At 37.8% G+C, this 14,918-nt stretch overlaps 4 protein-coding genes and 1 non-coding gene across 6 annotated transcripts; 3 read left to right on the top strand and 2 right to left on the bottom strand.

Moving 5' to 3' along the window:
• Positions 1 to 171: 171 nt before the first annotated feature.
• On the top strand, positions 172 to 5,448 carry LOC116842337 (calreticulin). The gene is made up of 8 exons (XM_032811417.1): positions 172 to 353; positions 2,198 to 2,302; positions 2,392 to 2,595; positions 2,941 to 3,092; positions 3,398 to 3,664; positions 3,832 to 4,068; positions 4,264 to 4,407; positions 4,621 to 5,448. Exons 1-8 carry the CDS (start codon positions 269 to 271, stop codon positions 4,636 to 4,638), a joined length of 1,212 nt encoding a protein of 403 aa, XP_032667308.1. The 5' UTR covers positions 172 to 268; the 3' UTR covers positions 4,639 to 5,448.
• On the top strand, positions 2,643 to 2,769 carry LOC116842380. The gene has a single exon (XR_004377719.1). It is a non-coding gene; the product is annotated as a small nucleolar RNA SNORA3/SNORA45 family (small nucleolar RNA).
• Positions 4,861 to 9,976, bottom strand: LOC116842335 (E3 ubiquitin-protein ligase TRIM23-like). 2 transcript variants are annotated; one of them, XM_032811414.1, is made up of 6 exons: positions 9,825 to 9,976; positions 9,100 to 9,660; positions 8,917 to 9,025; positions 7,897 to 8,270; positions 7,421 to 7,789; positions 4,861 to 6,961 (listed from the first exon to the last, which is right to left on the bottom strand). In XM_032811414.1, exons 1-6 carry the CDS (start codon positions 9,906 to 9,908, stop codon positions 6,782 to 6,784), a joined length of 1,677 nt encoding a protein of 558 aa, XP_032667305.1. In that variant the 5' UTR covers positions 9,909 to 9,976; the 3' UTR covers positions 4,861 to 6,781. The 2 variants fall into 2 exon arrangements, with proteins under 2 accessions (XP_032667305.1, XP_032667304.1); XM_032811413.1 differs by having other exon boundaries at positions 9,754 to 9,915.
• A 500-nt stretch (positions 9,977 to 10,476) lies between these two features.
• LOC116842340 (gem-associated protein 2-like) lies at positions 10,477 to 12,350 on the top strand. Its single transcript, XM_032811420.1, has 5 exons — positions 10,477 to 10,628; positions 10,849 to 10,936; positions 11,021 to 11,179; positions 11,381 to 11,665; positions 12,130 to 12,350. The coding sequence occupies exons 1-5, from the start codon at positions 10,522 to 10,524 to the stop codon at positions 12,220 to 12,222; spliced, it is 732 nt and encodes a 243-aa protein (XP_032667311.1). The 5' UTR covers positions 10,477 to 10,521; the 3' UTR covers positions 12,223 to 12,350.
• On the bottom strand, positions 11,894 to 14,312 carry LOC116842344 (ubiquitin-like protein 4A). Its single transcript, XM_032811425.1, has 3 exons — positions 13,766 to 14,312; positions 13,265 to 13,370; positions 11,894 to 12,822 (listed from the first exon to the last, which is right to left on the bottom strand). The coding sequence occupies exons 1-3, from the start codon at positions 13,811 to 13,813 to the stop codon at positions 12,524 to 12,526; spliced, it is 453 nt and encodes a 150-aa protein (XP_032667316.1). The 5' UTR covers positions 13,814 to 14,312; the 3' UTR covers positions 11,894 to 12,523.
• Positions 14,313 to 14,918: the final 606 nt, after the last annotated feature.

Raw genomic sequence — 14,918 nt, 5'->3', positions numbered from 1 at the left:
AATGAACAAGATGACGTGAGGTTATGTGCAGCGCGGCATGGCCGCGACGGTGCCACGGCGCGGCGCAGCGCTTCGTTGGTAAAGCGTGGTCGGTGGCGATTGGTCGGCGCGCCTCCGCCAATCAGCGCTCTCCATCTGTCTACCCTGACGGGCCGCTAAACTCACCAACCACGGTTGCCGTTCGGGCATTAGCGGCCAGTTCGTCGTGGCGGCAGCAGATTGTTAGTAGTTTTCTTCTCGGACTCTCGTCGTTTCCCGGCGTCCAAAAATGCGGTCCTCCAGCGCGTTCATCGTGCTCCTGACGGTCGCCGTGGCCAGCGCGGAGGTCTACCTGGACGAGAAGTTCATCGACGGTAAGTGAACTCGTCCGCGAGCCAGAAAACCTGACGCGACGCGGAACAAGCAAGCAAGCAAGCAACCCGGCCCAGCAACCGGCCGTGCGATATCTTGCGACTCGACTCGGCTTCCTTCCTCCTTTCTACCACGAAGCATGCTCCAAAATCAAGTCCAAGACGGACCCGTATGAATCCTGTGCTTTCTTCTCACGGAGAACCACACCCCGCTCGTTCGTTCCTTCGCCGCGGCATCGGTCCCTTCCGATCGAAAAGACAATGCGGGTTGATCGAAACGGGAGAAAATCTCGATCGTGCACGTTAGACGTGTCGCAGGAGGGACGAGGATGCACCGACGGCCTATCCTTGATAACCGCCCTTGCACTCCACCGACTTGCTCTCCATCTCGTCGTTCTGACTCTACATCGAAGTCTGTCTCACCTGCCTATCTTTCTCTCTTTCTCCTTCAACGAGAGCCGATGCGCAATGTGGAGGATAACTCAGGATTATTGCTGGACTTTAGATTGCGGTCTGTATGTACTCGTAAGGGACTCGCAGCGGCAAGAAGAAGAGCAACGTCGCCGGTCCCTCGGCGGGCGTATATCATATCTCGCTTTAAACGGCATATCGGCCATATGCGTTACTATCGGCGCGCTGGAGTAAAGGAGAGAAAGAGAGAAAGAAGCATCGAGAGACTGCGACACGCAGTCGGAAGTCGTCTCTCGTGGCAATCGCCGCGCGGCATCTCGCCGCGCCGACATGACGCCGCCAGATCGATTCGTCGATCTGTGTGCGCTCGACTCAGCTCGGCACGGCTAGCGGTAAACGACGCGACGAGTTCGTACAATTCGGACCCGGCTCGAGAAAACGAGTTCGCGCCCTCGGCGTCGAGTATTTTTGCAATTTCCTGTTGCCTTCGTGGCTTTTCATTGTATGCTCGAGCCACGCGTCATGGCTATCCCACTTCACAATGCGCAATGTGCGAAAAGTTCAACAGACTGTTCTTTTTATAATCGTGCTTGCTGCGTTTTCTCTCGATTTTCTCGCTTCATCTTGTCTCATCTTCTGTGCCTGGGCGGGCATATATCTATTTTATTTTTGAGCATGGAAAAAGTAATGTAATATGGCTGAAAAGATCAGATTATAAATGTGGATGGGTGTTATCTTATTGAATTTAAGTTTCAAAACTGTGTCCAAATATAAGTCTTATAAATCCACATACATTGTACTTTCAACATGTTTCTCTACATTTTCATTTTTTTCTACATAAGAAAATACTGCAAATAAATGTTATATGTTTTAAATATTTCATAAATTTATTCACAAATATATCATGAGCTCATCATAAGCATTAAATTCGTTCAAAATACACATTCTGAATCACATTCTGATTTAGCATTTCAATTAAGAATATTAAAATAAAAATTTTATTTGCTTACTGCATTGAATCAATTATTTCTTTATAAAATTTTATGATATCCTTGTAAAGAGAATAAATTCTTCTTTTAAGTGCATCATAATAAAGAATTCTAAAACTTGGCATGGATATATTTTAGGACAATTATTAAAAAATATTCTTTTTTGTTGAAAAAAAACTGTTACTTAAAAGAAAGAAAATAAAATTACTGAGTAATCACTTAGTAGTAGAATGATATTTTTATGTACTTACATCTATATGATAAGATCATTTCATATCTGTAATATCTTGTTGATTATATCTATTATTTCACTTAAAAATGGCAACAAATTCTGTTACTTATAGCTGCACTACTCAAACTTTCCTTGCAAAACAAAATATAATTTCAGACATTAAAGAAGTGAAATAAAAGAATAAAATTGTAAGGAAGGAACTGTTAACATTTCAGATTCATGGGAGAAGAACTGGGTCTATTCAGAGCACCCTGGGAAGGAATTTGGAAAATTCGTTTTAAGTTATGGAAAATTCTGGAACGATCCAGAAAATGACAAAGGTACTTGAGAAATGCAAAGAAAATCTATATCAACGAAATATCAAATTTACTCACGTAACAAGCAATGTACAATATCTTCTTTTCTTCAGGTATCCAAACGTCACAAGATGCCAGGTTCTATGCTCTTAGTAAAAAATTCTCTCCATTTAGCAATAAAGACAAAACTCTCGTTATTCAATTCACCGTTAAGCATGAACAAAACATCGACTGCGGTGGTGGATATATCAAGGTGTTCGACTGCTCACTTGATCAAAAAGATATGCATGGCGAGAGTCCATACCAAATTATGTTCGGTGAGTGCTTATCAGAACTATGCTAATGAAACCTAATGTTTAAGTAAACCGAGCCTAGAGTCACTGACCATGCCAATGTATGGTAAGTGCTAGAGGATCTCGGAGAGTAATATTCTTTCATATGCCCTGCATATGCTAATTATACATATTGCAGGCACCTGATAAGATACATTCATTATGATAAATAATTAATACAGGAAAAATTCATATGATTTTGTATGTTTTCTACAAAGCCAACAACGCGTGTGTCTAGAAATTAAAATTTACACAACATCGAGATGATTCGCATTTTAAAGATGTAAATTAAACATTACTTATAACTATGCAATATCTACTTTTACATAGGACCTGATATTTGTGGACCGGGCACCAAGAAGGTTCATGTAATCTTCAGTTACAAGGGCAAAAATCTACTCATCAATAAGGAGATTCGTTGCAAGGACGATGTTTACACGCATTTGTACACTTTGATTGTTAAGCCTGATAATACGTACCAGGTGAATATTAGATAAAATGTTTTCTATAAATATAATATTTTTTAGATATAATATTTTATCGTAATTTGGACGATTGGTGTCACGATATCGAGCCTAGAGTCACTTGCTCTCACTATTTGCCATGGAGAGCGAGTGCTAGAGGACCTCGAAAAGCAAAGATTATCTTGTTCCTTCATTGTACTCGAGCAATAAATCTCACTGTACGCATAGAACAAAGATCGACATATCAACTACGTTAATAATGACATTGTTATGTCGAAAGATTTTGTTTTCGGCAATTTTTCCATGAAAGCACTCTTCTTCAGGTTCTTATCGATAACGAAGAAGTATCATCTGGTGACTTGGAAAAAGACTGGAATTTCCTGCCAGCAAAGATGATCACAGACCCGTCTCAGAGCAAACCTGAAGATTGGGATGACAAGCCCACTATCGATGATCCTGAGGATAAGAAACCTGAGGACTGGGACAAGCCCGAGCACATTCCTGACCCTGAAGCCAGTAAGCCTGATGATTGGGACGATGAGATGGACGGCGAATGGGAAGCACCCATGATCGACAATCCTGACTACAAGGTTCGAATTGATTGATAATATTGACATGTTTTTATCTAGCTGATCCTTTGTTGCAACTTAACTTTGTAACATTCTTCTCTTTATCTTAACATAAACATGACGAATTTCAATTAACATAATAAATGTATTTAAAAGTCTAATCGTTTCTAAAATTATGTATTTTACAGGGTGAATGGAAAGCGAAACAAATTAGCAATCCAAACTATAAGGGACCATGGGTACACCCGCAAATTCCTAACCCCGAATACGTGCCCGATCCGGATCTGTATAAGCGCGACGAAATCTGCGCTGTCGGCTTTGATCTGTGGCAAGTTAAATCTGGCACTATCTTTGATAACGTGCTTGTTACCGATGATCCGGAAGTTGCACATAAATTCGGAGAGGATGTGTGGAAGCCTACCTTTGTAAGTGTTCAACTTTTACTCATTCTTTTTTATTCACCTATTTGATTATCGATATTATTCATATGATGTTACAAGCGCTTCTGATGTCTATGAACGATAAATAGCTGGAATTCCTCGTTACTGATTGATTTGACGAGATACTATATTAGATTTACATGTGTAGAAAATATATTAACTTTATTCTGGAAATTGCAGGAGGGTGAGAAGAAAATGAAGGAAGCGCAGGATGAAGAGGAGAGGAAACAGAGAGACAAGGAGGCGAAGGAGAGCGAAGACAGTAAGGATGATGAAGATGATGAAGATCAGGATGAAGAAGACAACACCCAGCCAGATACTGAAGTAAGTGTTGTTTCTATATCTAAGTAAATATATTCTTAATACAATTTCGTGAAAACACACCAGTGCATGATGCTCGTTATGAACTCACTCTTTCTGATATTTATTGTGATCGAAATAACATTGGAATTTTTCCTTTCTGAACACATACTTTTTAAATATACTGCTTTCGTCGTGCGAGGAACAACGATACTAACATTCTTTCTCTTTCTACAGGAGCATGACGAATTGTAAATATGGGTGTCGCGCGTGTGGACACAAATACAGACTGTATTCCAGGAGCTACGTGGCCGCGACACGCACTATCATCCTCCCACAGGCACAAAATCGCAATCTAAAAGACACGCAATAAGCAGAAAATAACAACTCCTCGATCACGTCGTCCATCGTTAACACTCGCGTATTACGAGGACATCGCGTCGAGTTCTGTTTAAGCTTGAAGCAAAGTCTCGCCCGGTTCTCTCCACGGTTTTCCGTAGCGGCTTGGCCTTGGTATCGTGGCGCCTAAAAAACGTTTTTACCCTAGTCGTCCAACACATATTCTCCATTTTAGTGCAAATTATTCCTAAAGTTTCCGAGATTATTTTAATATGCGCCTTAGACCAAGCGATCGATACTTCCGCGAGAGGTACCCAAGGTATGCCGGGATACGGAAGAACAAAGAAAAATATAGAAGATAAAGGAGAGACATAGAAAAAGAATAAGGGAGTCGTCTAGCCTGTGTCCACCATCGGCGCAGCTCCACAAAAGACTCTAAGTTGTTCCGTTTTTGTTTGTCAAGTGTTTTATATACATTAAAAAGTAATTGAAAATTGTAATTTAACACACAATGCTATATTATATATATATTATTATTATATTATATATTATTTCAACCTCTCTCCGTACAATGTACGCATACTAAAAAGTCGCTCCAGTTAAAAAAAAAGAGAAAACGTAAGAATGATGGATGTGTGCATAAGTGACTGAATGATAAAAATTGGTATGAGCATGTATCAGAGACAACCAATAACCATATTATAAAATAAATAAGACTTTTCTAGATGTGCCCAGGCGTTTGCATAATTTTTGAGAGCGAAATCTAATCCATTAATGACCCATTTTTTGCTATTTGTAGTTCTAGCATTTGATTTGATTGTGCAGATCGCTTCCAATCGATTATATATGTATATATATGCGAATTTACGCTATTATTGTATCGCGTTCGAATATGGTCCGTCTTGTAACTACGTTTTTATATCGGAAAATAAACCGAAGTCCTTTTTCTTCTCGAATAGTAACTGTTTCACGATACAATGTATTTCTCTCTTTGGCGTAATATGTCTCAATGTTTTAATTTTACCTCGCGCCAACGTGACGATCAAATACACGCGATGCAGTAAATTCGTAAATTTACTTTAAGATTTCACACGTTCACAAAGCGAATAAAGAAATGTAAGTTTTAATTTATAGATATGAGAAAAAATATCAACGTACTCTCTCTACACAAAGACCAGCATGATAGCCTTAATACATGAAGTTATAAAATGTACGCGTTTACATTATCTGCGATCTCTCAACGAAAGCATTCTTTTGTATGTTCTTATCGATATAAAAGTGTCATAGGACTTAGAAAAGGACTGAAACTTCCTATCAGAAAAGATGATTATAAACTCGTTTCAGAACAAGCCTGAAGATTGAAATGATAAATCCACTATCGGTAATTCCGAAACTACTAACTGATGATAGGAGTAGGATGGACAACGAATGGGAAGCGCCTATGATCGGCAATATTTTTTTTATTAAAACGTCTTTGTAATATTTATCTTCTTTTTGTCTCACGGCAAATATATGACAAATTTCAATTAACATATTGTGGTATATATATTTAAAAGTCTACTCGCTTCTAAAATTATATAATTTCCTTTCAAAGTGAATGGAAAATAAAAGAAATTACCCGAACTACAAAGAATCTTAAATCACAATCCCCAAATGTTTAATTATCCAGGGTTAGCCCCAAATAAGTACCCAATTTGAATATATGCAAGTCAGATGAGATCTGCGTTGTTGGCTTTGGCTTATGAGAGACATCGTTACAACTTATAATTACTCCTTTCTGAAGGTTTTTAAAGTTCTCAATTTAAAACGCATACATTCAGAAGGAAGAAATTAAAAAATTGTAACTTATAAGTTACACTTGTGAGTTGTAGCTTAATGTATTAAGGCTATAATGCTTGTCTACTGTACTTGTGTGACTTCTAACTACCTAATTTCATCAGTCTGCTTCGTCTTACTTTGCATAAAACCCGTGCTAAGTAGCGAAACGTGTCTTTTCTTTTCAACTTGATATCCGCACATAAATAGCTTCTAAGCTTTATATAAAAAAAGGAAAAACACTCTATAAATATTCGGACAAGTGAGCACTGAGTTGTTGCGAGAGCCAATCGAGCCCTTGCAATATACCACTAGCATTGGTAACCAACGAGGAGCCTTGTATATGCCAAGCCCTCGCGCAACAATGTTTGTGTAAGCCCAGAATATCAGTGAGTTCTTCGACGCTTGCACAACCTGGGATATCCTGAAAAATATTTATTATATATAAAATGAATGTAAAGCCGGTATTCACAGTTGGATTTTATATTTAAGATCATCTTAAGTTTATCTTCAGATGCTATATGGATCATTTCGTTGAGACTACAAAGTACATTTGAAAGTGAATTATATTTAAAATGGTTTTAAACATAAAACTATAACCGACTATCGGCCTAATTAAAGTATTATATATAAATTTATTTTTGACACATTTCGAAACGCTTCGCTTTTCCTAATTAAAAAACGTATCTTATGAGAATAGCTCAAAAAAAATTTCCGATGGACATCGGCTGTGTTCCGAAATACGTCGAAGAAAAAGTATTCAATCTTCACAGATTTTGATAAGAGAGAGAAGAATAACAGAAATTGTAAAGTGACGAGTTATTTCGAAAAGTAATTTTCTTAAATTTTATCGCAATATAAACGTCAATAACATCACGTTTACCTGTTTATTGGCATAGATTAAAAGTAGAGCATCCTTCAGCTCTCGTTGGTAAAGTATCTTAGATAATTCGTCCTGCGCCTCTTCAAAACGAGATCTGTCAGTAGCGTCGACTACGAAAATAACGGCTTGTGTGTTGTGGTAATAGTGTTTCCACAACGGTCTGAACTTCTGTTGCCCACTAACGTCCCAAAGAGTAAACACGAGATTTTGATACTCCAAGCTCTCGACATTGAAGCCAATAGTAGGGATCGGTGGGCTCGATAGTGTAACACCTCTCATCGCGGATAAGATGCTCGTTTTCCCCGCTCCGTCTAGCCCCAAGATCACCACGCGCATATCGATTTTTGTTCCGATGTGTATTCTGTTGTCCTATTATAAACAGTTTGAAACAAAATACAAATCATGTTCCAGGAACGATCGGGAGGTGAGTTACATAGTTTATCCTATACAATTGATCACAAAGAATTTTTACGAACTCTGCTGATAATGATGGGTATAGAAGATTCGGGACTAAGAAAATCAGGGCCCAGTTGTGCATAATGCTGCTGCTGTTGCTCCAAAGTCGCCAACACTTCCTTGACCTTCTCCGAGCTGTTGAGTAACTTCCAGTCCTCGGAATCAAGTATACTCTCGCACTGAATGCATACGCTAGCCACTTGTGATCTCGTGGTAGTGAGATCCTTCTGTTGCTGTCTCAATGCACACAGTCTGCCGCGAGTCTCCGTCTCGATATACGCCATCGCAGTCGTTTCCTGTTCATCTAAATCGGCGCGTAATTTCTCAAAATGATACCATACTCTTTTTCTCGCATCTTCTATCGCCCAGCCCTCCAATTCTTCGACTACCGTTTCTGAAATATACGCGAAAAAGAAATTTTCAGTCAATTCAACTCAAAAAAGAAATTGGTTAAAACGTTCAATAACTGGCGGTCTAGCTCTTTTCAACTTTTGCGTGGATATTACAAAATATTAAATATTAAGATGTATATATGGTGATTTAAAAAATCGTTGATAAGTAATTAAATCCTCATGCATCTTAATATTTAATAAAATTCAAGATGTGTTAAGTACTAAAGAGTTTTACTTTACATCATGACACCCGTATTAATAGTTGTTACCTGAAATTGTCTTATGTAACATACTCAGATTTTTATTCAGAATTAAGTCAGTCTTTCAATTAAATTATGATATTGGATATGATATTGACTGCGTTCAGCAGAGAAAGTTACTGCGTGACTGTTGTAACATTCATGAATCAGAATAGTATGCTCTTAATCTTGAATCTGAGAGCACATGCTGATTAGATTCACAAATTTTTTACAACAATTTTGAAGCAGCTTTCTCTACTGAATGCAGCTATTTATATCTATAATTGAAATTTAATTGATAAAATTGACTCTCATCTAACTCTAAATTCAAGTCTGAATGTCTCACTTGAGCGACGTATTTCAAATAATAATTGTTAATACTTGAGAGATTTCAAAGTAAGAGCAGTACCTATTCTTTGTGCAGTGTCCCTCATGCTTTCCATAAACTTTGTCATCTTCTGCAATGCTGCGATAATGGACTTCCTGATGTTTTCAGCTTCTTCCTCCACCAATGCTAGCTACAATGCAAAGCATAGGCAACGATATTGGCGACGTACCGACGGCACAGACGGTACCAAACTGTAGATGTTACCTTGTGCGTGCTGTGTTTGCCGTACTCTTTACACAGGTGACACATCAAGGAGTTGTCACAGCCTTCTTGGGTGCATGTAAACTCTGCAACATGTGCAGTATGTATTGGACATCGGGGCTTCTCACGTGGCTTTTCTGACAGTGGCACACGTCTGTGCTTGCCTAAAGTCTTAGATGAATGTGTGGCTATATCACATGCTTCGCAGAGATGCGTGGCACAGACTGTGCAATATAGAACTGCAGTATGTGTCTCGTCCTCATCGCATGACTGATTAGACTGAAGCCTCTCGCGTTCCAGCACCAAAGTCTTCTCACTGTCAGATTGCTCAAGCCTCTCAAGCAATTCAATGAGAGCAAAGTTCTTTTTCAAACTGTATACGCTGTTCTCACAAATCACAGTAGGCTGTCTGTCGAAGGGACACAGGAGGAATTGCTGGTCTGACCTGCATGTTCTCAGTCGCAACAGGCAAGTGTGGCATACCGTGTGACCACAGTGTAACAGGCGAGGTACTTTCACACCGTCCACCGTGAAGACCTCTTCACAAACGCGGCATTCCAGCACCTGTCAACATTTGTATGCATCTTGTGAATGAAGGATAAAGTAAAAAAAAAGGTGCTTTATTAAATCACATGTTTAAACGAATATTCTGATAACCAGCACGCTTAGATTCTTGAATAGTTGGACCAGGAGTATCGTTACTTCAAGGTGCATAAGCACTGTCTTACATTCGATTTCGGATGTATTGCATATCGCATTGTTTTCAGCGAATGTTTCAGGCATTTACTCAATCGATCCGTGTCTTCACTCATTGCTGAGATTCAATGTATTCTCCGTCTTTCACCGTGGAATCTAAGAAATTTGCCACAATTGTGACAAAGGTTAACCTTAAAGTGCGAATTCGTTCTGCGTGGAAGAGTTTAAATCTGAGCGAAACGTAAAATGGCGCAGTGATACTGTACACAACGGCGCAACACCGATATGTTCTATTCTACTTATTTGCTATTCCATTTATTCTCGGATATTCTCCCATAGAAAATTAGCCCTTGTTGATTCTAAAACTTCTATCAAATGTATCATTCATAAATTTCGTTTTCTCAACCATGATGAATCAGTAGTTTTTCGATGGATAGTTCTGACGAGTTCTAGTATTTCTCTCTTTCTTCGATCTGCTTGTATCGATCTTCTTTCACGTGAGGGAAGGAGATAGTCGTCTCAGTGTGGTGCAACCAATCAGAGCAGCTGTTGGTAAATACCATCTACTTCCGGAATTGTGCTGCAATCAACTACATCACTGTAAATACGATGCACATGTGTGCACATGTTTACAGTGACATAGAGCTAACCTCAAATTGGAATTTTTAAACTCGACAAGACTCGAAAGTAGAAAAGTTCCTGACTAAAAAGTGAAAGCACTCGATTATCATGATGGATTGTCTGAAACAACGAGTGTTTATAGTTGGAGATGTCAATGAAAATATTAACCATTCATTGCCACCTACTTCTGGAGAAGAGTATATCAAGCGAGTAGTGTAAGTATCAACAGTAAAAAATGTAAATATAACATGAGAAAATATGATTAGAAAGAGGGAATTTTCAAACTGTTTTACTTTTATCGTTTATATTCTATTTTCTTTTCTCTTATGTAAACGTAAGTACATGTTTACTTTGTTAAAATTTTGCTGATGAAGAAACAAAGCTCTTACTGCTAATAAACAATTAGTTGATTGAAAAATTATATTGGTATCACAGAATAGAAGCCCAACAGTGCGATGATGTAGTGGTGGCTAATATAGACCCATCATGCATGAAACAACCTACAAAAGGTTATATTGAACCTGTAAGTTGATTTCTACATATTATGCATTCTGAAAATTAATCTGGTGATTAAAAAAATATCATAATATTAATATAATTGTAAAAGTTAGCAGGATGTGTCCAAGCACCACCCAAACTTAGTCCAACCTTGGAATGGCAAAAATATCAAGTTTCAGACTTCTCTGACATGAGACTATATGTGAGCCAACTGAGAGATGAAATACAAACTTATAAACGCAAATGGAAACAACCTAATATCGATCTGGTACATACATATTTTACAATATTATATAAAGCTTTTTGAATTGTGAAATTAAGCAAAAACATTTCTAAAGGATATAAAACATATGTGCTGTAGCTCTTATATAGCTATGAGAGAGAAATATAGTTTAAAGAGATATAAAAATATTTTTTTTCATTCGACTAATTCTCTTATTTTCTCTCTTCCACTTGTTTAATGTTGCAGCCAGATATAGATGATGAGAGTAGTTGGATCAGCTTATGTTTTGGATGTACTAATGAAAAGAAGGTCGAGCCAACACTGAACATCTTGTTTTGCTTGAACCAACCGACTGTAGAACAAGTACTTGAATATTTCGTGCATTACGTAGAGACAGAGAGAAGAATCGACTACAAGATAGGCCAGTGGATTTATACGTTGCTTGTGATGTTAGAACAACCATTAAATCCTGACACCTGCTCTTGTCTGCGTTCATTGGCACGAATATGTTCCGTCATCCGCGCCGATTCTGTAAGATTTATTACTCTATCCAAACAGATCAGTACATCGATACGTTGGAAATGAACCGACTAATATCAGTCTGATTTTTGTTGCTTTTCAATTCCAAGGCACTGATGTACTGCAAAGAAAAGTTCAGTTGGTTCCATTTCTCATGGTCTTCGTTATTCACTTGACTTCTCCGCGATATCGCCAGTGCAAAGCAGCATGGGGTAAAGAAAAGAAGAGGAAAACATTGAATTTCTATTAACAAAACGCTTTTATTGCATAATTTCCTATTTGCTCAGGTGTTGTTGCAATCTCGTCTCCATTGTTAGATAAAAGTTCGGATGATAATAAAAACGCGCTCATCGGATTACAAAAAGGCTGAGAAAATAAAGGACTGAACTTTTCTTCTATGTCTAAGCTAATCTGTCTCGTATCTACAAAAGTTCTCGCGTCGAATTCACGCCGTTCGCGTACTTTTGTTTTTTCAGAGGGAGTTGGACGCGCAGGAACTGGGGGCGCTGAATTTATTCATCTGTCTGGTAGCGAGATACTTCCGTCAATTGGATCTAGCAGATCCTTGACAAATCCCGACTGTACATTCGACTAGTCACGTACGTGGACACGTGACACGATAATTATATCTTAATTGTGTGTACGTGTATAATGATTTTAATAAACGAACACAGTGATACGTTTTAATCGGAAATTTCCAACGTGTACGTTCGATTCCTTGAACGTTCGGTCATTATACTTGCGTGATTTTAAACACACTGCCAATTGTAAGAGCGGCAGAGCGTAATATACAAAGCGACGCCTCAATTAAATAAACTCATCTTACAATGATCGATCAATAAAGCGGAATTAGATAATCCAAGATGGTACTTAAGCTATGTTCTCTTGGTCCTGAAGTAACGCCGTAGCTAATCTCTCTAAATCATCGTAACTAAGATTATTCACTTTGTTTTTCAGGTCCTTTATCAGCTCATTGACTATGGATTCTGTCTCGGATACCGTGTAGTAATGCCTCAATACTCGGGATACTTCATCTCTGAGTAACTGAGTGCCCGACTTTTGTTGGAAAGATTTTGTCTCACTGGAACCTTCTTCTGTTTTCTTGATCACCAATAAGTTTAATTTACTGCCATCTTTGATTCCTGGGTAGAAGCTTAACGGATTCTCATCTGCATATCACATAAAATATATATTATAAAAAGAAATAAAATTTTTACAATAAAAATCTTACAAAAAAAATAATTTAAATTAATTAATATACACTGGAGTTGCCACTGTTTATTAGAAAGAATTGCTTTGTACACCACCTATATCTTTAAGGAAAGCTATATTATTTCACATACTCTTATATAAGTACGATACTGGGCATAGCGATCCAATTAATATCGCATCTACATTAAAGTGAATTTATATTGTCATTCTATTGACTTTTTTAATGGTTTAATAATCAAATTTACTAGTTTTATAAAAAAACTGTTGTGGTATAACTTGTACTTATATACAAGAACTATTATATATTAATAGGTTATCCTATAAATTAAATAAACATTTGTACCAAGATACATATTGAGATATATAATGTTAAATAACTTTATAAATAAATGTACTTACCAGCCAAAGTTTTACCAGTGAGTAACAATCTTTGGTGGGGAACATCAATGCCTAACAGATCACTTACTTTGTGTTTTAATTCCAATACTGTTTCTGTTGGCAATATCTAAAATTACAAACACATATTTGTCATATAATACATATTTATATGTATGCTATACAAAAAACTGTTTAGTAATAGAAGACACAAGTATCAATCGTATTATAAGGAAATTCTCAGAAGTACAAAAATAGCCTATGATTTGAAAATAAAAAATGCGATTATTAAAGTTGGAAAAATGATATTTTGAGATATATGAGTTACTTAAAAGCCTCGTGATCTAAGGAGACTTTTTACGTGCTGCCAATTAACTGAAAAATTAACTGCAAAACTATTCAGTGAGGATGTTAATCTAATGCCATAAATAATATATTACGGTGAAAAAATCTAGGTCACAAAAGATTAACGAGAATTTTCAAGGAAAGAAACACATAAGTAACAAAGGCGCCCCAAAAACTCACGTCAACAACGCATTCTTTTCCCTGCAGCTTCTTCACGATCACTTTCATGATGCGGCAAATTGTGGTCGTGCTGACGACGTTGGGCAACGTTGTGATTATAAGAAGGAGGAGCACGATCAGACGTAGATCAAGTTTCTCGAAATAGCGTTGCCTCCGGATACACTGATAAGAGTAGTAGCATCTTATGCGAAGAGAGAGGTTATATTTTGCGATCGCACGATCGGACACAGCGTCATCGTTGTCATCGACTACTTGCTACTTCTCCTTCAGGAGTAGCGCGACGCGGCTAGCGCGACTATCGATATCAACGTGACAATGGATATCGATAGCGAGGTCTGACGTGCTAACTTTTTTTGTCGATTACGCATTACATTATTCGCATATTACATTCTTGTTCGCGATTCAGCTGAATAACCGATGTTAATGTTAATTACGCACATCGATTATTTTCTCGTATCCTAACGTTTCGTTCTCCTTTTCGTTTTGAAGCTTTCGATTCTTTGTTCAGTCGGTGACTTCGAATCGAACGGCGTCGTCTTTTTTCAGGTCATGGACCAAGAACTATATTGGAAAGAGAACTGTATGGCTGCGTTCCTTTTGGGCGTTCACGCGCTATTAGCGTCATTGGGCGCGTTCAGCGGAAAAACGCCCAGTGAGCAATCCACGATTATTGGTTCTTACTGTTAGATCCCTATTGCGTCGTCTACAATGGCAGTAGGAGTAGTAGTAATAAATAAGCAGTAAGTAAATGGACCAATCACAATCGACTTTTCTTGAATCGTGAAAATGGAATTGGTCAATTTGCTTAGTGCTCATTTCTTAGTACTACTCCTACTGTCATTGTAGACGACGCATAAACCTAGATCAATTAAAGGTGCGGGTCCAATGGTTTGTAACATATCCGTATCCGTAACTATAAACAAAATCGAGTCATGATTGGTCGTGATATATATCACGACCAATCACGACTCGATTTTGTTTATGGTTATGGACCTTTATAGAAATGTAATACTGATAAGTAATAATTTGGCCAGTGATAATTACTGTCGTTCAATAATTTTATTACTCGTACGAGTAATAAAATTATTGAACGACAGTAATTATCACTGGCCAAATTATTACTTATCAGTATTACATTTCTATAAAGGTCCAT

The sequence above is a fragment of the Odontomachus brunneus genome, unplaced genomic scaffold, assembly GCF_010583005.1.
Source record: "Odontomachus brunneus isolate Ranch 3 - 2012 unplaced genomic scaffold, Obru_v1 Obru_scaffold_024, whole genome shotgun sequence".
NCBI lineage: Eukaryota > Metazoa > Arthropoda > Insecta > Hymenoptera > Formicidae > Odontomachus > Odontomachus brunneus.
This window is presented reverse-complemented; position numbering and strand designations above follow the sequence as displayed.